This window comes from Lepisosteus platostomus, chromosome 6 (genome assembly GCF_059453375.1).
Source record: "Lepisosteus platostomus isolate fLepPlt1 chromosome 6, fLepPlt1.hap1, whole genome shotgun sequence".
NCBI lineage: Eukaryota > Metazoa > Chordata > Actinopteri > Semionotiformes > Lepisosteidae > Lepisosteus > Lepisosteus platostomus.
The window spans coordinates 19,723,163-19,746,820 of NC_142616.1; the positions used below are offsets into that span (position 1 = coordinate 19,723,163).

Here is a 23,658-nt window from a genome sequence, read left to right on the forward strand (position 1 = left end):
GTGGAATTTCACAAATTTAGCAAAGAAGAGTCCACTAGCTATTTCACCTTTATAGACACACCTGCAAAATCAATACCTAATTACTTATAACTCTTTTGATGTGAAGTACTAATGCTTAACAATAGAAGAAGCTGTGTGGGTGAAGTTTCTAGGTCATGACAGTAATTTCAATTGAGATAAATGTCTCTGAAGCTTTTATATAACCTGGACAAGGTTGATATTTGAACAGGAACTGAAGGAATACTTCACTTTCACTTTGGAAATACTTTTAATGAAGTTTGAAGGTGGACTGACGTAAATCAAATCTTTTTCAAGCACTCTTCTGCATAGATGGTACAGAATAATGTGTGCATATTAGTTCTGGTAATGCAGTGTACTTACCAATGACATGGGGAGAGGTTTCATTTTCCTCTATTAAAATGTGCCTTGCCCCAGCAGGGATATCAAACATCTTCAGCATTCCTAATTAAATTAAGAAATGAAAGGAATTAATTCAGCATAGGAAACACTGTTATGTCCTACTAATGTCAAGCAATTCTGTACAGAACTACCCAGTAGACCCAGGGATGCTGCACAGCGGATGATAAATGGCTACACATAATATAAACTGCTGTCATTCTACATGATCCTCTTTATACTCTCCAATTTTAGTCACAATACATCTTCACCTCTCCCCACATAAGGAAGAAGATAAATATCTTAGGGGGTTAATTTCTGGTATTTTCTACTTTATAAAATCGTCTACTTGAGTGAAGTGAAACAAACTGACATTGCCTACAGTAAAGCTGAAAATTGCCTTCAGTACAGCTGGTGTCCTGCAGTGCAGTTCTTCCTTCCAATTAAAATCTAGAATTAACTACTCATTCGTTCTGGACTCATCCTTGCTATTAGGACAGTGGAAAGTGCTTAGGTGTGTCATTTTCAAAAATGGTAATACTATATTCTTGTTTCATACCCAGCTTCTTGGGGGTCTTGGTTAGTGTCAATTTGACAGTCCGGCAGTGAGAATTGTCCCCACTGCATACTCCACACTTATCCTCTTGTTTGTAAGATCCAACCTCTTTATCACATCCCACGTGCTGGAAAAAGAAGGGAAAGTCAAGAGGCATGTTGCCCAGTGCCCGGCAAACACAAAATAAGACAAGACAAAAATGATAAAAGAACATTATGCCAGAAACAAGAAGGTATTTTACTCTGAAATAGTCTTGCAGACTTAGTGGATAACACACATCTAAACACTCCCCTCAGAACAAACTATTCCTGGTTTAGACATTGTATTATTATCATTTTCTTTCAACATTAATTCTAAAAAAGGTAACTGAGAGCAGGAAAAAAAGGCCCAGTGAGCACAGAATTAAGATCTGCCATGATGTGACACAATATCAAAACTGGAACCAAAATAATCAAAAAACAGAAATGTTAAGCAGGAATGACAGCAGCTCATCATAGTTCTGAAACACACGCCTGATATTAAGGGCAGGCAATGAAAATGAGATGAGATTCCTTACCAGGCATTCTCCACGGGCACAGACACTAAAAGAGTCTTTGTAACTGCAGCGTGTCCCATCATGCATCACCTGGTTCATGAAAACCACTTCACCTGTTTCCTTCGACTGGCAGATCAGCTCACACTTATGGGCCTCTGCAACACAGCAAAAGAAGGTATGAAGGTATCGCTTATAGAGGCAGAGTTAAAAACAAATTCTAGCTTAGGCACACTATTGTTTTCCTTATAATTCATGACCTTTCCCAGATTTCTTTGACTATTTCTTCCTAGTTCAACATTTTTACAAGATGTTTTAGAAAAGTTAATGACTCAAAAGTCTCACCATCTGGATGTTCATACGGCAGCCATGTATGTTTGACGTTTTTGTGATATTTGTTGCTTCGCTGAATGCATTGCTGTGCACGGAAATCTTCATAAGGGCCAGCACACTCTTCTGTATTACATATCTGATACTCAAAGGCTGATCCGGGGCAGTCTCGTCCGCCATACGCAGGTCTGAAGAAAACAATCAGGTAAAATGATTAATAGAATGTATTTAAGTACCCGTGGTTTGTAAGGATCTATATTTCTTTTAACACCTCTGAGGCAACTGGCTTCTGTAATGGAAGAGGTCAGCATTGTTGTTTACTTCTCAGGACACCTCCTTGTTTTCACCCATTCCATCTCTTTTCAACAAACACTTAGTCTAATACAGGGTCACAGTGAGTCAGATCCCAGTAGACACTTGAATTCATATGGCGTGCCCTCTCTGTAAAATGTTCGAGCAGGGAGCTGCGTCAGCATGCGTAGGCTACAAAGGAGCAGGTAAAGATTCATTCCACACTTAAAGGTAAAGAAGAAACAAAACAGCATTGCTTTTCTTTACCTTTCAGCATGGAATGAACCTTCACCCATTGGTTTCTGTAAACTTAAGTGGCTCAGTGACACACCGAGACATGGGTAATCTGGTGTTTAATATTTCATTTACAGGTGGCCTTGGGACATCATGGCTTTAGGGGTGGCAGAAAAATTCAGAAGAAACACTGAGCTACATGAGCACACTTTTATTGCCACAGCCTCCTCTCCCATGTGGGGACTTACGGTGGGTTGTTGCACTGCCTGCTGCGGGAACGCACTCCGCCTCCACAAGACCTGGAGCAGGAGCCAAATTTGTTCCAGGAGCCCCAGCTTCCGTCGTGACTATAGGGCTGCTGGGCAGACCTCCAGATGCAGTGGCCCTTAAAGCACCACTAGACACAGGCACAGATTTCACATCACATAGGGAAATAGAAAAACACATACTTACATCACTGTCTATAGCAAATGTTGCAATAAAGCAAAGCCTGGTTTGATTTCTTTTTTAACATGGCTAAATTTCGGAAGGTTCTGGAAAACCATTCAATCAGTCCATCGTTTGGGTTCTGAAGATACAGTGGTTTCCTTGCAGTTATACTCTGTGTTCACTAAACAGGTTGTTCTAAATGTTCCACATTTGCTTGCACCCATAGAACAATAAGCTTTAAAACCTCCACTCCCTCACACAGACTTCCTTTGATTGTTCTCTTAAATTTCTTTAATTCCATTTTGCTAAGTGTTTATCTCCTGCAATGCTTGGACTATGTAAAGGTAGTACAAGATTATTATAAGACTTGTATCTTTCTGTCTACAGAGGACATTAGTACATTTATTACAGATGGGTAACAGTCAACTATAAAGCTATTAATCATTAGAAGTAACTGATACGAATGACTATTGAAACAATGATTACACTCACCTTTCCTGGAGCACATTCTGTCCCATCTACTGGTGGTCCCTTCTTAGTTTTGCAGAAATACTGATTATCTGGGTGGCTGCACCACAGCTGTTTACAGGGGTCGTATGTTCGAAACTAAAACAAAAACCATATCGTGGTGTCAGAAAATACTGTATGTTCTTTACTCTGGAAAGGAATGTCTGATATCTAGCTCCTCTTGAGCAATGACACAAAGAATGTGCTATATCCTGGCCCTCTTGAGCAATCACATATCAACTGGGAAAATTCCAGTACCTTGTGCTTTCTGGTTGTTACAACTGATACAAAAATACCAAAGTAATCACAGCATCTTCACTTCAAAAATGGTTAATAGGAACTTGTCATTAATGTCAGCTTGACCGCATTCCCTAAAGACAGTTGTGATCTGTGCAACATTGTCTATGAGCTTAAATGCATTTATGCATGTGCAGTTTCATAACATATGACTCAGGTTGGAGGGTAAAAAGGTGTCAGAGCCTCCCTTTTCAATCCCAGGTAATGAGGTGTAAGCCCAGCTCTCTCCCTCTGCAGGACCACCCAGGGCTCGGTATTGCGCTCAACAGCCCCCTTGAAACAATACTTGCCATGATTTACTCTAAACAGTCAGAGTGGGGGTTAGAATGGGGAACTGTGTTGGCATGCAAGCAGAGGTTAGTTCCACACTGAAGAGCAAAGAGAAAAAAGCTAAAAACACAATGTTTCAGCTGTGGAGCACACAGGAGTGTGGGGGAAGGAGGGGGGCAGCCACTATATGAGGTAAAGAGGAGGTCTGGAAGGCAATCTGTACTCAGTATTAGAAAGACATCAGCTGATCGTGGTGTGCTGGAGGAAGGAGTAAACCCATTTTACTGGTGCAGGGGTCTTTGAATCTTTGCGATAGGACACAGACAGAATGGTCAATGTAATTAAGGCTGGGAGAAGTGAAATGGGGAGATCTGTGAACCTCACAGCTCTAACATGTCCTCAGAACAGTTTGGACAGTCTTTTTCCTAATGACGTATACTGTATGAATTTCCTTTAAAACAGCATTTAGTTATTTAGAAAGACAGAAAAGTTGACACCAGCGTTGTTTTAGAACGGTACTTACAGCAGTGCACATTTTGTATCCCACTCCAAAATCAAAGCGACACTGTTCATCCATAGAGTAGTTGATCCCAGGAAGCTCCGGGAGTTTGGGCCATTTGTGCTCAAAGGGATCATCAAGTAGACAATCATAAGAGCTGGAAACAAAACGCAAAACTGAGTACACAACATCACACTCTATAGCCTGAGATCATCTAGACCCTCCTTCCCAAACAGGCCGATGTTTTGTTCCTTATCTGACAGCAGATGCAAAATAGAAGGCTATAAAAGGATCAGAAGTTAAGATGGCTGTAAAACAGGCTGATCAATAAAATCTTTCGAAGACTCGAATGCACCATTAAAACGTGAGAGGATGGGACGTACTGTATGTATCTGTTGAGCTCCTGCTTGCTGCAGCGAGACCAGTGGTAGCGGTGAAAGGCAGCCTGCACCAGAGGAGCCATGATGCTCCCCATGCTGGTCTCATCAGCACAGCGATTCCCCTGGCCATCGTGTTCCATACCTAACCTGTTAAAATTGCACGTTAGTGTCTCAAGAAAGCAGCAGCAACATTAATGGTGGAGTTATTCTCCACCGCTGAAAAGTCCATCTAGTGAACACCAAGCAATACAAAATGTAGGAAACAAATCTGTAAACCTTCACAAAATACTACAGTTATAGTGCCAAAGGTAATGGCAATTGAAAGGGGAATCTCTTGTTTAAGTTTTAATGTTGTTTTTTTATTTACCTTGAAGAGGGAAATTTATATTTAAAACATTGAATGAGGCAAAAAGTTTACTTAAGCATGAATTAGTATCAAGAAATTAAAGGAGTAGATTAAGAATAAGAGATGTTTGCTTACATATAGTGCTTACATATATTCTATATTTTATATATTTAACCAATTAAAGGACAAGCAATGGATACTGTGTTCATACAGTACTATACGTGATTGTGAGATTGCTAAATAGATCAAAGACAGTCTACTCCTTCACTGCTAAAATAATTAAATAATAATCACATCCTGCTATGAACACTGGAAACAAGTGATTCTTGAAAAGGCGAGTAAAGTTCAATGTGCTTTGCAATTATCTTAAGGGAAGTTATAACACAAATAGTGCAACCTAAAAAGTTGCTGGAGCTGAAAAGCAGAGTAAGGTCAGTTCAGTTCATGCTTGAAAGTCCCAGGCTGGTCAACACAGACAGCACTATTGAGCTAAAGCAGTGATCAGAGTTCTGATGTGAAAACCCACTAGCATTCTGGGCTTCCTGAAACACAGGAGCTATTATCAGTCAGTGCATTAATTTCATAGCAAGTTGATTCTGTCATTTAAAATGCTTGCAATTCCAGTTCAAAACGATTTTAATTATTTTCTTCCATTCTGAACGTTATCCCTTAAAACACAAACATAAAAGGAAACGAAAAGGATCAAATACATAAAAATGCTCGCTTTAGTACCTCAAAATAATGAAAAACTAAATGCAAGAATTTTATTTAACAACTCTTATTTAGAGGTAAAATCAGACCTGGGTAAAATGTACAAAAAACGAAAACATAATGAGCACTGTATTATCCTCAACTAAACTAGATCCCCATTTTCTACAATCAGGATTAAGAAAAGAGCTCAGAGCTACTCAAGTTGTTTATATTTCTAGCTTTCAATCATAGATTTGTTTTCTAGAGAACAACATAGCACTCTTGAGTTCTTTTAGCACAAAGATTTTCCGAAATTTCTGAATTTCTTTTGTAATAATGAATGAATCATGTATATAATGTACAATGACTGTATGTATTCTCCAAATCAATCTGATGAGGTCAAATGATTTTAATTAATGTAGGCAAACTAACATTATTTTTGCGCTCGACATTTTTAATGCAGGAAATTAATCATACAAATGACCAGCTTAATTGAACCTGTAAAAATGAATTCTGCATAATTTCATAAGAGCCCAACATGCTTAGTAGGCGCTGAAAAATGTCCAAATATTACTTAACTTTTTTATTTACGGTACCATATCAGGAACAGAGTAAGTGAAAGAGAGGATCCAGGTTACTTAAACAAGCTGATTTTCCCCAGTCACAGGATACATTCTTCAGTTCATTTGCTGCCTCATAAAAATGTGAGACACTGCAGATCACTGCAGTGGCACCTAAAGGTGCCTAAAGCCCCACCCTGCACTTACACATGGCCGGTCTCATGAGCCACCACAAAGGCAGAGGAGAAGCCGTCTTCATGATTCAGTGTGCAGCTTCTCAGAGGGTGGCACATCCCCGTAACCGGAGCGTAACCTGGGATGGACAGAGACATTGCTGGTAAACTGGAAAGCAATAAGCAATACCCCTTCATGGGGCATTGAAGGCCCAACCCTGATGCTACTCTGAAGAAGCATATTTAAAATGTAAGAAATGTGGCACAGTGTTTTAATATTCTTAAGAGTAATAAAAATATTGCAATAATAAAGGAGATTATGTGGAAGGCACAGCATAGTGAGGTCCCAGTGTTCTGATTCTCAGTGTTTCTAGCACACAGAAATATCACAGCAACCAGAAGCTCCTAAAAAATCTGCTTCATGTTTTTATTACTTTGTTGTAATTGAAGAGAAAGGTAACCTGCTGGTATGCAGATATATCATTGCAATTGTGATAAAAAGGTTTTTCAATTGGCAGCAAGCAATCAGTGAAAAATACTGTTTTGAATGTTAATATACTTGGATTAGACTGAGTCTTTCATCCATCTATGGAAATGATCCTGGGGATACAGCAAATGAAGAGTATGATTACATGAAGCTTAAAATACAAGGTTATTATGTAACAAGAACTCAGTTACATAATGTCAAAAAAATTAGACAACAGGAAGGAAGCAGTTATGTGAGACAATAACATAATTATAATACCAAACAAATCTACCTCTAGAAATAATAGGAATGAATTGTCTGTTCTTGGTTTTAACCTTGCTGGTTTAATCAGAGGCTTCTACAGTATGTGCAAAAATGGTCAAAAAGGCATGAGTACAGTCCACAGCAGACAGCAAAATGATTATAAAGTACCCTTCAGCGAAAGCTCTCCCAAAGCAAAGCACAGACTGAAAAATAAACTCAAAGTGTACTATACTCGATCAAGTTGTGTGCAGTGATTTAGCATACTGTGGTTCAGAAGCACTTTTCTATATTTTTTGACAATGCTTTCTGACCTTTTGAAGAACTTTGGCATGCAGGTAAAAAAGCAGGAATATCTAAATGCAAACAGCACAGGCGGTATTAGTCAGGAATGCAAGGCAAGCATCATTCAGATACTGAAATTTCTTACTCCTGTCAGCAATAATACATTCACCACCAAGAGAACACTCTGATGTCAGCCTTTTTTTTTAATTTTCAAAAATGATCTTGGCCAAGGCTGAAGAGAATGGCAAGGATTACTAAGAGCATACGTGGCATGGGACATATATGTGCAAAGCAGATGAGCTGGCATGAAATGGCACAGCAGGAAGACAGAAGAATATTGCAGCAAATGTATACAGCATTTCTACATTTCTATGAAGAAGCCAATGAAAGCATTAATAAATAATATATAGATTTTGTTACTTTCTAAACACGTTGACGAATCTTGAATAATTATGTACTGAAAAGTTTGAAGAATTTTAAAATGCATAGTCTAAATGTACAATGCCCTAGCAAATAAGGATGATTAATGGCACATGATATTTTTATCCTCACTATGGCACTAAAAAGATTTGTGACATACTATTTTACACTGTCATTTCAAGAACACATTTTTAACCGTATTTTTCCAACAAATTCACAACACCCCAGAGGAAAAAATACATATCGAACTTCATGAGAAAAACTTTACTATAGTGAAAAACTGCAGCCTGCTTCTTTGAATCGTGTCTGAAATGAACACACCTCCCAGTGCCATGAGAATGCGATCAGGGCGGCTGTCCGTACCATCTGCCCACACTTAATGGGCAGGATATGCAAGTTCTGTCTTCAGTCAGATCTGTCAGTGGGCTTTCACCTTTGTGTATTGAAGTGTATTGAAGTGCTCCTCACACAAACCAGCCTGTATGCAAATTACCCTGCAATCTGCATGAAACTCAGAACTGTCTCATTCTGAATCCAAGCCAGGATTTGACCACTATCCAGATTCCCGTCTGCTTTCTGTTTGCTGCATGGCTGAATTTGGTGTATACAGCAATCTCTCTGATCTGTCTGGCTGTGCAGCCTTTCCTCTGCTCTGCCCGTCTGCCCAACACACCCCTCGTTCTGCCTGTCTGCCCAGTGTATCTCCTGCTCTGCATGTCTGCTTTCTGCCACACGGTACTAGTGATTGGATTCCTCCTCCTGCCTCATAGCTGCATTCCCCAGGTCAACAGCATACTGTAACACACAGAATATTGGCTAAAGCGTTATTATGACTCAATTATGGTGTAAAATGTATTTTTATGTGTTGCACGCCTAAGAAATCCTAAAGATTAATGGATCCCAGGCTCAATATTTTTTTAAATCCTCCACAATATCTTTAAATACATTATAAAAGGTTACAACACAGGCAAAGAGAAATTTCTCTGTGTACTGTGAAGTACAGTACATCAACATTGCTGAGCTTACAAAGTATTTTTCCCATTTAGACTCTAAAAGCACATTCAAATATGTTCTCTATGCTATGTTAGACATCTGTAGGTATGTCTGTAGGTATGTCTCTAAAAATGTTTTCACTCCATCTACGAAACTTAAAAATATAATACACTATCTTTGGATAAATCCTCTTGCACGTTAGTGTAATGTTTGCCTTCCTTCCTGAAAGAGTGCTCCATTGGAATAGAGGGCAAAGCCCAACCAAGCCTCACTGTCCTAGAGACTAGGCTGTTATGAACAAAATACAGCTGAAACTATGGCAACACCAAGTAAGACAACAACAAAGCCATTGGAGTCTTTCAGACTCTGAGAGCGTGCAAGAAGAACAAAGCGTGAATTAAACCTAAGACTTTAAACTTAGAAACAAATATTACTTAAGCTGCTGTGTTAAAATTTAATTACAATGTTTTCTCTCCCTGGGATGATGTAATTTAGCAATTATGTTGCATTAAAATATTCAGGTTATGACAAGTACATTTTAGAATTCAGAAAAAATGGCTATAGTAATTGTATAATAACGTACTACACAAACCTTCTTGCATGCTACCTGCTTGTGAACTAATGTGTGCTGCTTCTGCTTTTTGAATTTCTCAACGTGCCATATCATTTACACCACAATTTCAAAGACCCTGTCTGATGTTTTAGCTATACTGACAAACAGCACTGAATTCCTGGCTAATTTATAGACTTTGCTTCCTCTTGTGAGGCAAATTACACTCTCTCTCTACTCTGTTACAGACCATTTTGCTAATAAAAAATGATTATGTGAAATTAAAAATAAGTCTCTGCTGAGCTATGAATAGTAGGCAGTAAATGTCTTATGCTACTGTGTATTCTTTGAATCAATCATGCAAGAAGTCAAACACAGGTTTACAAAAACAAAAATGCCACCAAAGAGACACGGTATTTAAGTGAATTGGTAAAATAATAATAATTCAATACAAGTGGGCTGTACAAATTCAAGGTTTAGAGATTAGAGTCAATATATACATACAAGACATCCTGTTACATTGATGTTATACAGAGGAAGGAGTTTAGCTAATTCAGGGAACAAAACACAAAGAAGAGTACAAAAATGTTTTCATCAACATAGGATGGATACCCAAAAGACACAAAGGGGAAAACGCAGTCAAGGCCGACATACAGTACATCTGCTTAATGCAATTCTCAGATGTACAGTACCACATGAATGTTATGTTAGGACCAATCATACATTTCCTTTTTCCTCTACATGCCAAACCTTCTTTTCATTTTCAAAACAAGTGGACAGTTTTCTAGTGGTTGGCACCAATGCCCAGTCGGCAAAGTGCTGGAAAAATACTATAACTCTCGAATGAGGGCCACTTTCGGCTAAAAACTGGATGACCTGACATGTGGCATCCCGTAAGTTTCCAGAAACCTTACCTGAGCAAGACTTGAAGCCAACCCTTGTGAAGAGAAGCAGATATTCATCATCATTCAGTCTGCACAGGCCTCGATCGAGAGAAATACAGTACCTTGCATACCTGCGGGACCAAAGTCTTGCCTTGTCAGGAAGATGGCATGGTCGTGGTATTCTGCATGGTCTGGGTCTCGGCGCTGCTGGGCGTTAGCCCATCGACAGACTTGCTCCAGACTCCGAGAAGGGTTCCCTTGCTCGATCAGACCGATGGACTGCCGGGAACAAACAAACAATACCTTTCATGAAAAAGCACTGTAGGTAGCTGTGTCAGCGTGCAAGAGCTGTAAACGAACAGGTAAAGGTTTATTCCATGTTGAAAGGAAAAGAAAGAAGACACAACGTTTTGGCTGTAGAGTCTTCTTCAGGTGGGACACCATCAAAATCAGGTGTGAATTCAGCATTCCCAGTACATAACTCTACAGGGCCCACCCATATCTCCTTAAAAGTACATAAAGTAGACTTGCATTTTACGTGAAATACTTTTATGCAAATTTGTGTGTACACAGTCAGCGCCAAAACAATAAAAAAAAATCAAATAATTCACATTCAAATCTGGGGCAGCACACACCTGAGCTATTTCGTATACAGTACTGTATTTGCTATATTACCGTTTTCGTTATACTTTAAACTGCATACATACATATACTATACTAAAACGCTTACGATTGATTTATCTTGTTTAAGGGAGGGGAATAGGAGGGTCTAAGGGTGGTTTACTGATTAAACATGATTTAAGTGATATGCACTTAAGTGATATGTCAGGAGTGGAGCTCTGGTAACAGGCTGACCAGAGCGTGATGCTGACCAAATCAACTCGACCTCCGGTGTCAGATGGTCAAGCAAAATGGTGGCACTTGCCCCCATTCCCCCATGGGCCTTATGGCCTGAAAAGGGACGTACCTACTTACTACGTCAGGAACCTAACTACAACATTAAATTGGAGATTCATCAAGTTGTTAAACATCAAGTTGAATGAAAAATCAGAAGGTCCAAATCAGAAGGGATTTCAGTAGTGCACACTTTGGAAATGGTGCTCTTGAAGTGGCCATTTGCATTTTTGCAATGCAATTTATTTGTAAGTAAACGCTAGGGATTTGTGGTGTGCTCAGTGAACTGGGGAAAGCCACTGGGATGTGAACGTGTACCCATGAGACTCCCTACATGAGAGAACTCATAAAAGAAAGAAGAAGACATTGTATTTATTTCATAATTATTCACTAAAAGCTTAATGAAGAACAGAGCCACATGTATCAATGTTTTATGTATATATGAGTTTTCACATAAGGCGTTTTGAAGTTCTGAAGAATGTGTGAAGACCCTGTCAGGTCAGTGTGAGCTCAGCCATTATGAAACACATGCGTGTTCCTTTCCTCTTCCACATCTCACCCCCCTGACAGACCCATCCATCACCACATACCATCACCCACCAAAAGCGAGATCAGTATGGAACACAGCTGTCAATTGCTATGGACTGAGAAGCTATTCACATTTATATTTAGCATTTGATGACACCATTTGATGTTGCTGGGGTAGCTTGGACAGTCTGAAGATCAAACATTTTTTTTTAATACTGTACACCACATGAAGACAGATTCTAGCTATACTGCCTCAGTTCTAGAAGATGCAGTCAAAATGCACAGCTGGAAGTTTTCCATTGTCTTTACGTCATGTTCACTTTAATTCAAAGCAGCTTTGTTACGGGCACAGCCGGACCTCGTTAATTACCAATTAACATTCCGCACATGACCCTCTATTTAAACCCTCATCAACCCGCACTTCACTGCTCAGTATTGAACAGCCTGTTGTTTTCCTGAGCGCCCTGTCTTCCTGAAGACCATCAGTGAATAAGCCCTTCTCCTGCTCAGGATCCTGGCACTGCTTGCCTCACCGACTTCGCCTTCGGATTTGTTCGCTCTCGTCCACAGAACCGACCTGCACAGGGTTCTTCCTGGCGCTCCGTAACAAGCTTAACCTTGCTGAAATACTAGGAAAAGTGATTTTCTACTGTAAGGCTTTCATTTAAAAAGGGGGAAAAAAAGCAATCCTATTTATTGTTCCATCACCAGTGACGCCTGTGACATTAAACATAATCTTTGATGTCAAAACATTATTTTTCCATTCGAGTTTAGAAATTCATTTCTGAGGAACTCAGAAATCCATTACTAATTTTTAGAATCTAAACTGACATTATGAAAAATGCTTGCTGGAGTCGAAGTGTATATTGTATTACAAGAGTGTCTCTTTTTCAGAAATCCCACAACTGAAATGAGTTAGATGGCTCATTTTTAATAACAAGGTAGAATAACTCATGCATGTCACAAAACAAATAAATACAAAATCATAAACTTGGAGAAATGTGTTGTTGGATAAAATGTTGTAAGAAAATTGTACTAATAAGATCTTATTTAAAATATTATGTTCAATTTTTCTTTCAATGGTCTAGGAAAGCTACAGTATTGCTGCTCGTGAGTCAGTCCAGAAAAAAGGCCTAATTAAATGTCCTATACTGAAAAGGTAAAGAACTGGACATGTTAAGTATTGAACAGAGAAGACTATGAGGAGACCTGATCCATTTTTCAAGGTCAATCTAGAAGACTGTCTGAATGAACGGTGAAAAATGAACCAGAGAACACAAGTGTAATCTGCTATATTTGAAACAACGAACAAGAGCCACTTCTTTATAAAAAGAGTTACAGGATTATGGAACAAGCTACCCAGCCATGCTGTTGAGGCCAAAAGCCTGTTTGATTTCAAGAAACAGTTGGATGAGTTACTGTGATCAATTAGCTACTACCAAAAGGGCTAGATGGGCCTCCTCTTGCTTGTCACCTTTTTAAGTTCTTGCTTCCTGTGCATATATAATAAATCACTATAACTATACTATCAATCAATTCTTGATATTTTAGTTTTTTGCATTGTTGAGAAATAACAATAATTGCTGTGCATCCTACAAATATGCTCTTAAGATTATGCCTTGCTCTTGCACAATCAATATTGCTACCGGTATCAAACAATTATTGAAGTCTGAACCAGAAAACCTAATTATTCTGGAGACTTTTTGATCTTTTTTTTCCCCTTGGGAGTCACAGAGTTCAACCAAAGCATTTAGCATTATTAAACCAACAATGTGTCTCACTCCTCAAACTTGATGAACACTTCTTATGTGTCATGATGTGAGCTGCCCCCAGACTTTCGACCACACAAAATTAAGTTATGAACACACAGGGTAATATCATTTTAGAGGGTTTTATCCCCTGTTCTCCTGTGACCTCTGTACTCTTCTGTGAGACAGGATCAAGATTTTCAAATGTGATGATGTACATTTCTATTCATGTTGGCAAGGCTGTCACAATTGATTCAGGTCTGCCATGAGCTCGAAGTCAAGTGGAAAAACTAATCCCCTACTGCTGGAGCTCTTGGTGGGAAGAAAGTCTATATACTTGGTGGTCCCTTAACTCTTGGTGGTGTACAAAATACCAAGGAGAACAGACCAGATTAATGAACTGCTTTGATTAGTAGAGATCATGTCCAAGCCTGGATGACATTAATCTTTCTTTGCAGGGGCTGTATACCTTTCCCGGTATTTTACTAAAGAAACAAGTAAAGGCACTCAGATTACAGTATCCATATTAAGATTTCTGATTTACAATTTCGACACCACGATGACCAGTTTTCGTCCGTGTTGCTGTGAAAGAGAAACCAAATATACTGTAACTTTCTACTTAAGCAAAGGAACCTTTTTAGCCTTGAACAGAGGAGACTAAAATGACACTTAATTTAAGTATTTACAGTACAATCACCAACTGAATTGACAGAGTCAACCTACTGGACTTCTTCTGGATAAGCATGGAAACAGACCAGAGAACACAAACAGAACCTAAGTGGAAGTCTAATCAACACTGAGGACAGGAGGCACTTCTTTATACAATGGTGTGCTGGAGTCTGGAATAAGCAGCCATTTGCCAAATTCTTTCAAGAAACATTTGGATGAGATTTGATCAAATCCTGATTAAATGGAAAAGAGGCTGACTTGGACTAAAGAGCTTCCTTGGATAACCCTAATATTTTTCCTTATCCTCCTGAGGTAGGGAGTTAGAAGTAATCACATTTTACAGTATTTACCGTATCAGGATAGTAGATACTGTAAATGTAAGTCCAAGTTTGAATCTAAACCCAATTAAATTTAATAGCAGACCCAGAGTGAATTGGCAGAAATTTGCAAGGATGTCTAGTCATTAGTGAATCTAAGGGTTCACACACAGTACTTACTCACATGAGGATATTTACTGTTGGTTACATCTTTTATCTTTGTGCTATACACTTTAGACTTTCAGGTTATGCTTTCATGAAAGTTAATTATGTTTGCTGTAGGTCCAAAATATATGAAAAAACATATCAACTTAGGGGGTTTACACACATTTTTGGCACTGTACTGTACTATATATACTACACTACTGTACAATATGTATTCACACATTGCAAAATAAATGCAGCACAATACTTCCAAACAAAACAACTTGAAGAAATGAGTTCAGCCATTCAATGCGATTACAAGAAGGTACAGTACAGATTGTCAAGTTAAGGCAGGAACACCAAGAAGGAACAAAAAAATCCTCACCTGTCGATATCCAATCATAATCATCCGAACAAGAACCACATTGATGTTTGTTCCCAGTGACTCATCATGGTAAATCTCATCCACCTGGAAGAAATTATCAGGGATACATTGTCAACCACTTACATTAAATGGAATAATGGTTTTCTGCTGTGGAAAAAATGAATTGCGACACCACAGAAAAGAGCCTTCACACAATACATAAGGCCATGACTCAAAAGATGTAGTTACATTCTGTACACGTCTGCTTCAAAAACCTTTTTTACAGTGAGTAGAATAGATACGGAAGACCAGCGTTGGAGCAGATATGTGATACTGTGCTGGTCTGAATGTCCTGTCCTTGCCATTGAACATTTATGTTCTTTCAAATTATAGGAGTTAGAATAAAAATTAACAGGACAGTCACTTGTGCATCTGTAGAAGTATGGGGCCTGCTAGTAACCTCAAAAATGCATTTAGTGAGTACAGTACTAAAAGCCAACAAATATGGCAAAATAAATTCAGATAAAAACACACCTTCATGATGTATGCACAGTCTGTGATATAAACTGTTCACCTACTGCAGGTCTTTAAGCAAATGCAAAAAAAACATTAAAAATGTATTTTCCCTCTCTTGGTAAAAATTAATCTATGTCATCAATGTCACTTTCAAATCTTACAGTACATTCAATGTGTCTGTTTCTTAGTCTGGTTTCCCAGCAATAATTACAAATGACAAATGTTATTTACATAACGCATACATAAAGGAAAACACCGAAGAATGGCACATGGAAGAGTAAATGCATTTTGTGCACACAAAAATGTGGCATTTCTCTAAATTATCACAAAGAACGCATGTTAGACTTAGAAAAACATACATGGGTTTCCTAAAGGATATTGAGATTGAAGTGACAAATGTAGATAATCCTGGCAACAGATGAGAATTACGGGCTGAAACTAAAAATATTGCATAAAAGAAATTGCATCCCTGTTTCCAACTAAAAAAAACAATAATCCACTTATTCCATAGTTTGTAGATTGTCAGACTGATAAATAGTCAATTTCAAGTTAAATATAGCTTAGGCTCGGGTAATATTAAGGAATACTGCAATGCTCTGCATATACAGTACAGTAGTTGTTAACACTGTAAACAAACACACTCTTTTTGTTCACAGTATTGCTCACATGTATTAATTACAGTTAAACACATATATGGACAGAAACCTCCATTTTCAGAGTTGCTGGGCACGAACTTAGTTTTTTAGTTTATTTGGCTTTTGACATGGTTGACAAAAGACATTTCCATCACAGTATAAACAATGTCTGGCTGTTCCTCCACAGCTGCCTCAGGCTATGCACTGCAAGGAATAGGAAAAAGGAAAAAGATTCATATTTAGGGCTGAATTTTTTCTTTGGAAATTAACTGAATAAGCAATGTTTTACTCTTATAATAAGATTTAAAAATTAACATAATTTTAAGTTACAGCTTTGAGTTAAATATGATTACAAGGACATCAGACTCAAAATTGTGATAAGGAGTAATTTGTTTTTAAATTAAACCCTACATCAATTTCTTCAGCTGATTGCAGAAACATTGCATTTTAACAAAGTTTGCATTTTTATGAATTTAAAAAGAGGCAGACTTTTACAACTTAATACCATTTGCAAAACTTGCAAGTCTGATTAATACAAATTTAGATAGTTACATTATTGCCATTCATTTACTCTGAAACATGCCCCCTTGGATAGCCAAGTTCCAAGTTATCAATACTCAGGCACATGGTAATTATGGCTCCTGTTATGATGTAATAAAAGTGAAAAGAACAAATTCATGTGTTTTTTTTAATTTAAAATGTGTGAAAAAGTTTTAAGTTCAAGAAAAAAAAATCTTATGCCATGTAGCCTTTTCACTTTTCAGGAACATTAGCAAACAGATTAATTTATTAAAATAATTGTTGTTATTGGTTGTTTTTAAAATAAAGGATCTCTTACTTTGTGTATTGTGGTTTTCTATTTCATCTTACCTATGTAGTGCCACCACATAACACCTATTTCTCTACAGTACCGTATCCAGAAAATCTCCTTTCCAAAACATATCTTATGCCAAGCCTACTTCAGGCAAACCTTATTTCATGCTGGAACGAGAAATTGAAATATTGGAATTCGTAAAATCTTTTTTAGAAAGCCAAAATAGTTGCGGAGCAGACATAGGCATTCAATATTCCTAGTATAGACTAAAATACGCTCTATTGATGCTCAGGACTTTTCGGCCACAAAGAAGCTATTCAAAATAAACTTTACTGCTTCCTGTAATTCAAAGAACAATTCTGTGAGCTGTCCTGTCAAGACACTGGCAAGGTATCAGCCCCAGAGAGTGTCCAATTATTATGCAATGTCTGACAAATCTGACCCAGAAATGCCTTGAGTGCTTTCTGGCAGCTCAATTCGAGGGAGGAATGCAGAAGCATAATTAGAAACAAACCTGGAATTCAAATAAAAATGAATTGAAGTTTCCGTTTGCACATGTTCTATCACTATTAAATAATCCTTTACTTGTCTACACAGCTCAAGAAACCTATTCCATCAAGCAACTGCTACAGTTTATTCATACATTTGTTGAACTGTAACTAAAAGGCGATTTAGCCTGAAAATTAAAGTGCACATTCAGCATTTTCTGTTAGGACTTTTTGATATTTACTCAAATATATTCACAGCCCATCGATCTCTATACTGCAAACCCTCTTGTGGCCCAGTTAACCTCCAGGAGCTGATTCCTGTAGCCCTTTAATAGATCCTCAAACTTCTCATGAGGAATATTTCACAACCTTTCCAGGATCTCCTGCCTGTGCAGCCTGTGCAGCCTGTGCATGTGATCTGCTCTCTCCAGCTCATACAAGAAACATTCTACTAGAGGTGGCAGAGCAAGAAGGCTGATTGGTGACCAACTGACACCACTGCCAATCTTCGCAAAATCCAATGAACCTACCATTATGTCGTTGGACTGTGGGAGGAAACCAAACCACCCCAGAGGAAACCCAAGTGAACAAGAGGAGAACATACAAACTTCACTCAGTACTCCAGGTCTGGGATTGAACCCAGGTCCCCAGCGCTACAATGCAGCAATGTTTACCATTTGTAGCAGCTATCAGTCTGACATAAATGAGTTTTTGAAGATTCCCAATTGTTGCCCTTGAGTGTGAGTTGTATTACCACACTACTTTTTTGACCACAGATTTGGGTAAAATGTTCCAAACGTCCATTTTATAGTGGATCAGTAATCATTCATCTTTGACATTTTGATAATGGACGCCATTCCACAAAGCAATTTAGAAGCAATTATAAACTTTATTGTAGCCATCAGTAGAGTCAATAATGGCCAATAACCTTCATCCTCTTTGGACAATTCCCTGACACCTGAAGGAAAAGAAGATTTTGAATGTCAAAGCCATTTTTTTCCCATAAATGTTTTATAGAAATATTTACAGTATCCACATGACATTTGACATAATTAAAAGATATATAATATACATAATACCCCCAAAATGTATTTGTGTTATATAGTTTAAGGGCGCACATATATAACTATTGATGAAATATAGGAGCTATGATAACAATATAAATTCTATACTATCAAAGACTTTGAAAATCATATCCATTTGTATGAGTTCATCTAAACAATACCAAATCAAATTTATCACATGATTGATTTTATTATTTGGCATTCTGCACATCCATGATTCAGATCCTCTGAAGCCAGTCACGATTATGTGAATATTACAAAGAATAATGTGAAACATAACCGTCCAGTGCACAAAAAGACCTACCCAACATGTATGCAAGGGATTCATACACCTTTAAGACAGGAAAATGTTTATTTTCATATTTCATTTTATATTTATAGTTACAGTACCTACCAGTGTGCAACACTGTTTTGTCTTCTATTTATGAATTGTCACCTAAGCAAGTCTTTGCCCAGTCCTTTGATTTTCCACTTCTACAGTCTTTGAACTAGCAGTCTACAAGTCTTATTAAGCATGAAATTACTAAAAGTAGCAATAAAGAATACAAAGCCTGGTGGCATTCTACTTATATCACCCTTTTTTCTGGATTCAATCATATCTGTTTTCTAGCCATTATCCAGCTATCTACCCACATTCATGCATTAGCTTGTATGTCTACAGCTTTCAGTTTAAAAATGAACCTTTTATATGGAACTTTATCATTCACCTGAAAATCTAAATATCTTATGTTATGTTTGTATCCATTACGGTTCCTTGTTCACAGAACCGTAACACATTATTTCAGTTATGTCTACCTTCTCTAAGTCCATGCTGACTATCCAATTCAATCCAATCCTACTTTCATACAGTTATTCCTCTAGTTTACCTTACATACTGTACTGTATATAACAGGAATATGACTTACTGGTCTACAATTACTTAGTTCAACTGTCAACCTCTGTTGCTGAGCAGAGTGGCCTTTCATATGTGTGCCTGTGCCTATTGACAAGCCTGCTGAAGGGGAAATTCATCTTCATTAGATGTGAGGTGTAGCATCCCAGATACCCAAACAGAAGGCTATGACGTTTAATCCCCAGCATAGACAGAATTTAAATCAAAGCCTTACAAGGCAAAGTAGAACTGGGTCTTTAAAATGCTACCTTCTGAATAGATTGTCTACATGTTTAGTATAACTCAACTCCTGTGTCCTGGTATTTACAAATCACTGAAGTCAATCCTCCAGTCCTGTTTTAGACCTTCTAAGGAATGCTTCATCCTGAGGCTGGTGCTTGTGCTAACAACACATACCCCTAGCAACACAACACAAAGCCAGTGGATAAACATTTATAAACATACAGAAATATCTACTGAAAATAATGTACTGATGTACTAGATTTGTTTGCTATATATTATACAAATGCACACACAATTCTTGAGCAGTTCCAGGACATTTCCTGTAATGGTTTACAAAAACAGCAAGTATCTTCCTTGAAACAGCTGTGTATAAACTCTGGGACAAAAAAGTCAGTCCTTTTAAAAAAAAGTCAATACTTTCTACAACATATTAAAGTCAAAATCGTCTTTAAAACTTCAGATTGTATCACTATGAAGCTCTTATACTAAACATTTCAAGCCATTAGAAGAACATTTCAAAAAGGTGCCAGATATTAGTTGAGATGATTTGATTTTTTGCTTCACCAAGGATTAAATAATTTGTAAATGTGTGATCATTTTCTGACTAATGCGAAATACCTAGAAGAAAGCACTGTTCTTTGATAATGCAACACAATTTCCTGCAACACAAAACCAAAAATGTATTCAACTTATGATAACAATGATTGAAAGAGAGGCCTTCCTGGAAGAAACTGCACAACGAGCACAGAGAACCAATCAGAAAGGCTCGAGAAAGCACCAGCTGTGAAAGAAAAATAATTGTAATTATTAATAGAATGTTTTGATCTGCAGTCTTGGATCTCACTACAAGCTCACCTCAATCAGCAGCCCTGAAGACAAGTTAATTGACTGTCATTACACACATCTCAGACTGTCAAGGTCTGGGGAAGGGATTTAATCCACTGGCAGTACAGAAAACACTTCTGCTGTTTACTTGTAAAAGTTAGCTTTGTAGGCTTTTGTAGGCTTGGAAATAAGAAGATAAACTATTATTTTACTACTGCTGTGTTTCTGAAGCTGAGAAAAAACAAAGAAGAGTGAAGGCTGTGATGAAAGTCATCTTGCTTCTGGCAAAGAGCAAAAGAACAGTGACATATCATGACAAGTGAATTATGGAAAACGTTTCAAAACATAAACTGCATTTAGATTTACAAAATAATTCCACAAAAGGTCTCACACAAATTTAGCATGTAAAACAACTGAAAGCTGTGATACACCCATATCCTCCCAAAGGAATGCATGATCTCAGTTAATGACTGGCCTTGTTCCATTCAACTCTTGACTCACACATCCTTGTTAGGGGAAGACCTCAGAGGTGCATTAGTTTGGTTCCAAAGATTTTTTCATGATGTGCATGTTTTTAGTTGCTCAATGATGTCACTCCAGCTGTTGAGCTATAAACAATGCCACAAAATGATGAAAGCACAGCTGGGTAAAAATAGTTTCTTTGCACATGAGAACAAGAATAAATGATGTTTCCTCGGTTTGGGAACGTTGTGATTAATGTAAGCCTGTTTATTTTATCATACAATTAAGCACTTCTTAAGTATGCCAAGTTCGCAATAAAGAACTGTTTTCTTGTTGTAAAGCACTCAGAAATAAAAAGGGACAGAGAGTAATCTTCCGACAGAAGAAGGTCTTCAAGTTTAAATGTCTCTCAGTAGATAAGACAACCCTGATTAAGACGGACTGACAGAAGTAATTATATTGTATTTTGATTACTGGTTCAACCTGCTTCACTGAGAGACAGGCTATGGGGGAGCTTCACACCTTGGGTTAGAAATCTGAGCAGATGTGGTTGAGGTTATGGTTGTCCAGCTCACAAATGTTCATTAAAAACGCAGTTGAATACACTACTGAATACTCCATTGAATTCATATTAAATACCTGAATGTGGTGCAGGCAAGTATTCCTCCTAAGCACAAGGTCTATTTAGATTTTCAGAAGAACTTTTCTAAAGTTGCTCAGAGAGCTGAGGTTGGGAGCGAGGGTAATGTGAATGGGGGACTTTCCCAGGACCCGCAGTTTGGAGGCCACTTAGGCCACCGTGATGGTGGCAACACCTACCAGCAAGCATCAACCACAACCGTGAATAACAGCTTATTACGCATCAGTGTCTGAGCGCTAAATGTAGTGTCGTGAGGGAAATGCAATGGGTGGGTGTTTGCGTGCACAAATTTGCCCAACCGGTCTTTTTATGGCACAGCTGGCTGTTTGCAAACACAAACAACACAGCTTTGTGGGCTACTGAATGAAAAACGTGAGCACCAGCAGAAAAAAAGGAAGCGAGAGGAGATGAATGTGACATTGGAATATATGTTAGAGAGGATTGTGGTTCCAAAGGAGTCAAAAAGTAAGGAACACACAAAGCAGTGAGACAACAGTGACAACAGTGGGGATGCTAAGATCAGCATTTTTAGAACCAGGCAATGACAACGCACTTTAGAAATTTACAGTGATCAACTGTTGAACTAGGGGTGGGCGGTATAACCAGTATAGACATTATACCGGTATAAATGTGCCACGATATGGATTTGGCTATACTGTTTATACCAGTAGAGAATGGATTTTGATGTTTACATAGATTGCACTGCCAGCATCGTCGCAAAAAGGTGGTTCAGAAGTCCGGTTTACGATGCATTTGAGGTCATTTCAGCCAATAAAAACACGCGGGCACCCTCTTCCCTTTACCGTGAAAACAATCGCACGTGTTCGGTGTGTCTGTCTGCACACACAAATACGCGGAGAAATGGAGAAAGGCAGCGTTAGCGAGATGGTAACAAGCGACGAAATTGTTGAAAAGAAGGGTGCTTCATCTGATGTTTGGAAATGGTTTGGATTTAAAAGGTCAGACCACGAGCGGAAAGTGGTTATCTGCAAACTATATTGACTTCTACTTCAGTTCAATGTGAAATTTCAAAAATACTAAAGGAACAACACAGTAGCTAACCAACAGTTAATAATAACCTAATAGTTAACTCCAGGCAATTAAACCTCACTCTCCAAGTCTTGTACTCCTTTTAAAGCATGTTCAATTGAAATAATGCGAAAAAAATCTATATGGTGATATATATCACATACGTATGATCAAGTCATCCAGCCAGAGAATTAATTGTGGAAAAGTGCCTTTATTATGTATTATTCTTTAGTAAGAATTTTGTTATTATTTTGTTTTGTTAAACTTTATGAAAACCAAACATTTTCAGAGGTGTTACATAAGAAGATATGGGCAAACCGAGAAAGTATTGCAAGAAAATGGCTCACTGCAAGACCTCCAATGTGTTTTTTTTCCTTCTGTTGTCAATTGTTCAACTCAAATTAGCACAGTAGGGGAGTAATGCCTGGAGGTGTCTGAGTGAGGTGGAGTCTCATGAAACATCTTATAAACACATCAGAAACTCTACTCTATAGCAAGACATAAACAGGGAGAAGAAACACTGACAGTAAGTTCTGCCTGCATCACAGCAACTGTTCTGCTCCTTGAGGAGCAAAACACTGCTTTTCATGGAAGGAATGTAGGTCTTCTTGAACATGGCAATGGTAAATTTTGGATCAATTGAAATATTAGTCCAATTCAATTTTACAATGCAAGCACACGTGTGACACATCAAAAATAATCAATAACATGGCCATCGTCTATTCTGAAATTCAGAGTGAGCCTGGATTCAATGATGGCATCCAAAGTGAGAAAAACAATTATTGATGGAGTTAAGACAGCACACTACACTGCAGTGATTCTTGTGTGCCTTATCTGAATCATCAGGAGCAAATGTCCCTTGTGTTATGTTATTTTGATGTGACAGCTGACAAAATAACGGTGATGGAGCATTTTATTGACTTTATTCCAACCGAAGACTAAAACTAAGATTGCTGCACTGGAGAAACATTGCCTCCATTAGTGACAAATTAGTGATCATACATGCTAGGGTTATGACAATAGGTTATAACATGAAGGGTGTCACGTTATACAGGCAT

At 38.0% G+C, this 23,658-nt stretch overlaps 1 protein-coding gene across 2 annotated transcripts in view; it reads right to left on the minus strand.

The window, feature by feature from the left end:
- The window catches only part of adamts14 (ADAM metallopeptidase with thrombospondin type 1 motif, 14), a 66,454-nt gene that overhangs the window by 9,196 nt on the left and 33,600 nt on the right, over positions 1-23,658 (minus strand). For both annotated transcript variants that reach the window (XM_088634636.1, XM_088634637.1), the window contains 11 exons: positions 15,035-15,118; positions 10,472-10,628; positions 6,525-6,630; positions 4,725-4,868; positions 4,366-4,498; positions 3,261-3,374; positions 2,588-2,736; positions 1,830-2,002; positions 1,509-1,642; positions 956-1,079; positions 382-462 (listed from right to left, as the gene is read on the minus strand). In XM_088634636.1, the coding sequence (XP_088490762.1) occupies positions 382-462; positions 956-1,079; positions 1,509-1,642; positions 1,830-2,002; positions 2,588-2,736; positions 3,261-3,374; positions 4,366-4,498; positions 4,725-4,868; positions 6,525-6,630; positions 10,472-10,628; positions 15,035-15,118 (1,399 nt within the window). The remainder of the gene's footprint in view (positions 1-381; positions 463-955; positions 1,080-1,508; positions 1,643-1,829; positions 2,003-2,587; positions 2,737-3,260; positions 3,375-4,365; positions 4,499-4,724; positions 4,869-6,524; positions 6,631-10,471; positions 10,629-15,034; positions 15,119-23,658) is intronic.